Source organism: Pelodiscus sinensis, chromosome 4, assembly GCF_049634645.1.
Source record: "Pelodiscus sinensis isolate JC-2024 chromosome 4, ASM4963464v1, whole genome shotgun sequence".
Lineage (NCBI taxonomy): Eukaryota > Metazoa > Chordata > Testudines > Trionychidae > Pelodiscus > Pelodiscus sinensis.
This window is the reverse complement of record NC_134714.1, coordinates 132,809,655-132,816,814: the sequence shown is the minus strand read 5'-3', so window position 1 is coordinate 132,816,814 and position 7,160 is coordinate 132,809,655. Positions and strand designations below refer to the sequence as shown.

Below are 7,160 nucleotides of genomic sequence, written 5' to 3'. Positions count from 1 at the left end.
GAAAAGAATAGTGGGATGAGGGACTCCTGTGGTATTTCAGAGCAGCAACATTTGATTTGTAGACAGACATTAAAGTCTCCACACACACAGGAAAAAAACCACACAACCCAAATCAAGACTTAGTTGTCCATCTCTGTTCAGTATGAGCCTGAACTGAAAACAGCAGGACAAAACATGCCCCTAACTTCAAACTCTTTAACTCTGGTAAAAGTTGCATCATTTTGTAACACAGTTGGAAGGAGTGAGGCAAATTATTCCCCAGGTTACGAATTACACAGACGATGGGGTTGATTCACCGAGCACATTTATTAGTTGTGACTCTCTGAGCTGAGGTATTCCCAGTTGCTTCAGGGAGCGTGTTCCGTAGAGCACAGCTATTGGTATAAAACATCCCACTTGCTCCACACTGGCAGTTTCTGCCTATGGGAAAACACCACGTCTCTCTCTGCAGTCAGCAGGTATGTGCTATTGTCCAGCATCCCAGACACATGCACGTACAAACACCGTGGTCTTTGGTAGGTATCAAATTGAAGACTTTCGGCATTAAAATCATCAGGTTAGCTCCTACGCCTGGCGTTAACAGAACTACCTCTTTGGTTGGAAAAAAATAGACTGACATGGAAGCCATTACCCTATATGATACGTCTGGGTTTTCATACAGATTAGAGCAAACACCATCTTCAGCTTTCATAAAGCTTAATTAGCACAGTGAGTGAGCTTTACCCCAAACCGCGATGTGGAGCCATAGAGCTCAGCCTGTCCCAAGTGGGTAGAAAGACTAATGCTTGTTTACTGAACAGGAGTGTTGGTGTGTGTCTGTGTAGAGGAGCAGGAGTCACCTGGGGGTCATTGTATTTGTACACTGTGCGCATTTTAACGAAACACTGGAATGACAGTTCTGTGGACTACACCTTTCTCTGAGCGGGTACTGGTGTCCATTAGGAAACTGATCTCCATTTTTCTTCACTCACTTCATTACAGCAAAGGGTTAGTTTTCCCCACACCATCCACCTGCACATATTCCTGTGGCTGCCTGATCTTGGCTTAGAGGAGATGGAAGAGGGAAATCACTCGGTGCTGACTGAGTTCATTCTCGCAGGACTGACAGATCGTCCGGAGTTGCAGGTCCCTCTTTTTGTGCTGTTTCTTCTGATCTATGCTATCACCCTGGTGGGGAATAGGGGGATGATCTTGTTAATCACGACTGACCCCCGACTCCACACCCCCATGTACTTTTTCCTCCGGAGTTTGTCTTTTTGTGATTTCTGCTGTTCCACAGTAATTACCCCTAAAATGCTGCAGAATTTCTTACTGGAGAGGAAAAGCATTTCTCGCGCTGCCTGTTCTGTGCAAATGTATTTATTCATCGCTTTTGCAGATATTGAGTGTCTTTTGCTGGGTGTGATGGCGTATGACCGTTATATGGCCATCTGTAACCCGCTGCTCTATACAGTCACCATGTCCAGGCAGCGGTGTAACCAGCTGATGGTGGCTGTTTGTGCTGTAGGGTCGGTAGATTCTATGATACACATGTGTCTGACATTTCGGCTGTCCTTCTCTACCTCCAACGTTATCGGTCATTTCTTCTGTGATATCCCCCCGCTGCTGGCACTCTCCAGTTCTGACACCCACCTCAATGAGATTGTGCTCGTTGCTGGTACATGTTCTATTGTAGCGAGCAGCTTTGTGATCATCCTCCTCTCGTATGTCTACATCGTCTCCACCATCCTGCAGATCCACTCCACCGAGGGCCGGCACAAAGCCTTCTCCACCTGCACTTATCACTTGATCACTGTGGTTATGTTTCATGGCACCCAACTCTTGGTGTATTTACGGCCCTCCTCCAACTATTCCACAGATATGGACAAGATAGTCGCAGTGTTTTACGCCCTGGTGATCCCCATGTTGAACCCCTTCATCTACAGCCTGAGGAACACAGAGGTGAAGAATGCCCTGAGGAAAACAATGAATAAACTTCTAACTGATGCGTGAATCTGTCCAGACTTACTGACGGGGCTTGGACACATTGGAATTCAATTCCCAACCCATCATAATTTGATTTCCACAGCCTGTTCTAGTATTGTTCTTTATTATAATGCCTTATTCATTTTTTTTGTATTCCAAAAAGGCCTGCAGTCCTCAATTGAGGTCTGGACTTCCTTTATGAGGCTGTTTCTGCTTCAAAATTCAAGGTGGCTCCTGTTTCGCGTGTGTGAGCTCAGTAATAGTTATCATGTTATTTGAGAGCACGGAGCTGTTTGTGTTGGGATCAAAGAGCGGGGCATTTAGCTCTCTCTTTTTTGTAGCGGGGTAGGTTTCGTTCTGCATTTGGGAGTCTGAAGTGCCTGATGTCTATGGCTCAATGAAAGCAAGTTTTGCACTCTACTGGTACCCTACAGCCCTTTTGGGGGGGTTCTTGAAGAGTTTGTCCCCTGGTTTGTGTCCATGAATCAGAAAGAAAAAAGTGATTTCCCTCAAAATGGCTTTCATTGTAAGTGAAGGACTAGCACAACACAGTTCTGTGAGTGTGCATCTTCTGTGACAGTCTACGCTGAATTGAATAGGTGCTAGTATGGAAAGGGCGAGCTTTTTCTTCCATATAAATTAAACAGAAAGAAAAGTCTTCTCTGGCAGCACTTATTTATATCACATCAGCAGGTTTGCTATGCATTCTTGCTCTTTGTTGGGTTGGAAAGTACCATAGACTCTGAAGAATGGGATTTCTGGGAATATTATGGCTCATGGGACAGGGAGGGAGAAGTTGTGGCAGTGGGGACGATCACAGAGTTAAGAGGTGGCCGCACATAATTGTAAAAGCAATTCAGTGCGACCCACTGTCGGGGCCCAAAACTGATTTTTTTAGTTACCTGGTTACAAAGCATTGAAAAAAAACACAATTTCAGAGCAATCTGATCCAAAATTTCAGAGCAATCTGATCTGAAAATTCCCTAACTGTTTGGCCAGATGAAAACCTGGACCGAAATTTCATCTGGGTTCGAAGGAAACATTTAACAGGACCAGAAATGGGTCATTTCCTTTCCTTCACTGAAAGAAAAAAGCAAAGACAAGGAAGGGCAAGACTTCCAGAATAGATGGGTGTGGAAGAGGCGACGATGCTGCTACTTCCCTTGGAGACTTTAACCCAGTGATCAGAACACTCACATGAGCTGTGGGTGACACAGGTCAATCCCTTTCTGGCTGGTGTGTTGAAGCAATTTGAAAGTGGGTCCCATACTGCTGGGGAACACCCTGGAGACAGGGCTATGTTCTTTCCTGGATCTTTTGCAGGGCCAGTCTACGCTCAACCTGTCAATCAATCTAAGATTATGTCTACACAGCAGCATTATTTTGGAATAACTGATGCTGTCCGAAATAAGATCATCCGTGTCTACACACAAGCTGTTATTTGACAGAATGTCGAAATATTATTGAGCTGCTTACTCCGACTCCTGTAACCCTTATTGTAGGAGGAGTAAGGGAAGTCGGGAGAAAAGCATTCTATCTCGAAAGAAGTGTTGTGTAGACAGAGCCAAAAGTCAAAATCAGCTATTTTGACTTAAGTTATGCAGTTAGTGAAGCTCCAGTTGCGTAGCTTATTTCAAGTTTACCCTGTTGCGTAGACGCGCCCTAACTTATTCTTTTGCAAGTTGATGTAATGTTAGTCCAACTTACTGTGATGTTCCCACCAGGATGTGTCAATGGGAGAGTGATGGAACTGAAGGGTGAGGTCTTTGAATTTCAAGGCTCTTGCTACATCTTGGCACTAAATGGCTATAGGAGTGGACTGTCACAACTGCCAGAGTGGTTGATCTTAGCTTCTATAGCCAGTAATAAAGAATTGATTGTATGCTCCAATATTTGCTGATTCTTATAATAAAGGCAGATAGATACTTCTGCCCTGAACGCCCATATAATTCCACTCATTATTAATACAATATTTTAAAATAATGGTCATTTTCATTAGCAACAATGATTTTAATGTACATGTTCACTGGTGAAAAATTAAAGATATTTCTTTCAATGTATATGAATTATTTGGCATAAGAAAACCTGGCACCCTGTACAGTGTGCAATTGCCTTTTCTCATTCCAACGATCCAGAGGCAACGTTTTCAAAAGCATTTACCAAATCATGGTGCCTATGGACAAGTGTGAAAAGTTGGGTATTGCATTCTGCCCCCCTTGGCCCATCTCAAAATGGGACTAACCAGAGTTGCCTGCCTTATTACAGAGTTTAGAAAGGCTTCTACTTCTTTCTATGTCTCTCATCAAGTCCCTCACGGTCTTGATTGTAGTTATCATCACAACGTCCATGTTAGGGAGTGCACTGTTATCTCCTTCTAACATACGATGAGTTGAAGCACAGAGAAAGTAAATGTCTTCTTCAAGATTGCAGAAGAGGTCTACAGTGGAGCCAGAAACTAAGCCTCAGTTTACAGACTGCTAGACTAACACTCTACTTAACAGATAATCATTCCTTCTCATGGAGACAGAGGAACAGAGGTGTATAGCCTATAAGTAGAGGAGTGGTAACCCAACCCCTCAATTTGTATAGTAATGCAACCTTCTTCAGATTCACCATGTATGTCTCACATATGTTATGGGGCTATCTCTTGTAGTCTCCAATACTGACTTTTTTATATATTCAAGAGAATTTGGTGGATTCCATCAGATTGCCCTATATTTTACTGGTGAACCAAGTTGAGACATGTCTTCCTGATACAGTCTCAGATGTCAGGCTGTTGCAACAGACTCATTTACCTTCAGTCCTGTTGATACTTCTCATATTAAAGACAGCAGAGGCAAACAGGATAGAAAATAAATTATTTACAAATTATGACAATAATTATGACAAATTAAAGTATTTACAAATTATGACGCTCCTTTTGCATAACGATGATAAATTTTGTACAAATCATGCCTTGTCAGGTATCATTCAAAAGCTCATAATCCGCTGATCATCATTGTCCTCTTAACATTTGTGACAACACTGATTGTGAAGTTATAAGATTCAACTCATCATATGTGAAGGGAAAAAAATGAAGTCACACCAAGTCATGGGCAAATGTGTCAATTTCAGGACATTTCAGCTTTTAATTGAAATGACATCAAGCCTTTCCAGGGAAGGGAGGAATTATCCTAAGAGGAGAAATTATAACATTTCTGAATGTATTCGCCAATAAAAAAGGAAAGACCTTTAGCAAGAGGGAGAAGTGTGACAGGAAAGGGGGAGAGAAGTAGCCATAAGAGGCAGGGGGAAAGCTCCTCCATCAATGCAGGGAATGTCTATACTAAAGTCACCAAAATGACTCGGGAATGGAATTGAAATAGCACCGTAATGTATAGATGCTACCCACATTGTTGCAAGGGGATTCTCCATCAATTTGAAAGGCAGGAGCTATGTTAATGGAAGAATTACACTGAGGGTGAGCGCAACTTGACTGCCACTGACAGAGTGTGAAAAGTTTCTCAGCCTTATGTAACAGAGCTCGGTTGATCAAATGTTTAAGCAAAAACCACCAGGCCTCAGGGAAGGTACCGATGGAAAAAAACAGTTGGGAAATCTAGTCCTGTCTCCTTCCCAGGGCAGCAGAATCCCCTTCCGTTCTTTTCCTTCAGACCAGTTGGAAATAGCCCAGCTGTTCCAGCTTCCCAGTGTCAGGCTGTGCGTGTGCCGTGCGCACTGTGTGTGTGTGGTGTGGGGGAAGCTGAATGTTGAGCCTACACATGTGTGTGTCCCTTGCCCTGACCATTGCCCCGGCCAGCATCCTTTACCCCACCCAACCATCGATCCAGGGCTTCTTGCTGTAAAGGAGTCCACCCAACATAGAACAGCAAGCAGCTCATGCAAGGGTGTGATCTGGGCCAAGCTGTGGGCCCTGAGGAATGGAACATACCATTGACACACCTGAGGTTTCAGATAGAGGAACCAGGTCCCATAACCAGAAGGCTCCTTGTCCACAAGAAGACCACCTGGTGCCTAGTGTTTAGTGAAAGAGGGTATGGCCGTGGGCTCTCTGATGCCTTGGTTGGGGCAGGTCAGATGTTCTCAGCCTTTTTTCTTTCTGAGGATCTCAACATGACCCACTGCCCAACTGTGCCACACCAACTGTCTCTCTGCGTGTTAAAGCCAGGGCCAGTGTGAGGGGGTAGCACGCAGAGGCATATCGACCTAAGCTGCTCAGGTTTCAGCGCTGGGTGGGCGTCTTCGGGGCTCTGGACTTCAGCTCCATGTGATGGGGCATTAGCTTTCTGCCCTGTGCTTGGCCAAACCCCTGAACCCTGCCCCCGGGCGCCTTGGTGGAGAACCCTGGTACTATTGGTGGGATGGCCACGCACTGATAAGCTCTGCATGAGGGGCAGAATAAGGGTGTGTCAATCAGATCATGTGGCCCTGACAGAGCCGGCCTCACAAAACGCACAATCCCATTTGTGCTCCTTTGATCCTGATGGTTCTTTTCCCTCTGCACACACTCGGGCTACGTCTACACTGGCCCCTTTTCCGGAAGGGGCATGTAAATTTCACTAGTCGTCGTAGGGAAATCCGCGGGGGATTTAAATATCCCCCGCGGCATTTAAATAAAAATGTCCGCCGCTTTTTTCCGGCTTTTAAAAAAGCCGGAAAAGAGCGTCTAGACTGGCCCCGATCCTCCGGAAAAAGTGCCCTTTTCCGGAGGCTCTTATTCTTACTTCGAAGTGTCCTCTCTATGCCAATATCTGAATTGTTGATGAAGATCTTGAACAGAACCCATCCCAAAACAGATCCTAGTGGATCCACATTTGTTATCCCCTTTCAGCATGACTGTGATCCCTTAACAACTATTCAGCAGAACAGGGTGATTCTGAACATAGGAATGATGGAGAAGATCTCAGCTAAAGCTGCAAGCAGTTAGTCTGTTATGGTTCCATCTCAATTCCTCCTCCTTTAACTCTAAATTTGTTGCTAAGGCTGGATAAAATTTTTGTCTTTAAATATTTTTATGGATGGGAAGTTGGATTTTCATTTCAACTGATTTATTGCCATGGGGCTTTCTGTTGTATGAAAATTAGCAACTTTCCATCAAAATAGCAAACTCCCCTCCTTCCCCAAACTGTGGGTCTTTGGTGATCTTCCAAGGCAGGTCATCAGGAGGACAAACTAGCTCATGCTAGAGCGGGTGA

At 44.5% G+C, this 7,160-nt stretch overlaps 1 protein-coding gene across 1 annotated transcript; it reads left to right on the top strand.

Annotated features, from left to right (window-relative positions):
- The first annotated feature begins 1,053 nt into the window (after positions 1-1,053).
- On the top strand, positions 1,054-1,992 carry LOC142829025 (olfactory receptor 5AS1-like). The gene has a single exon (XM_075926085.1). The coding sequence runs from the start codon at positions 1,054-1,056 to the stop codon at positions 1,990-1,992; it is 939 nt and encodes a 312-aa protein (XP_075782200.1).
- The last annotated feature ends 5,168 nt before the right edge of the window (positions 1,993-7,160 follow it).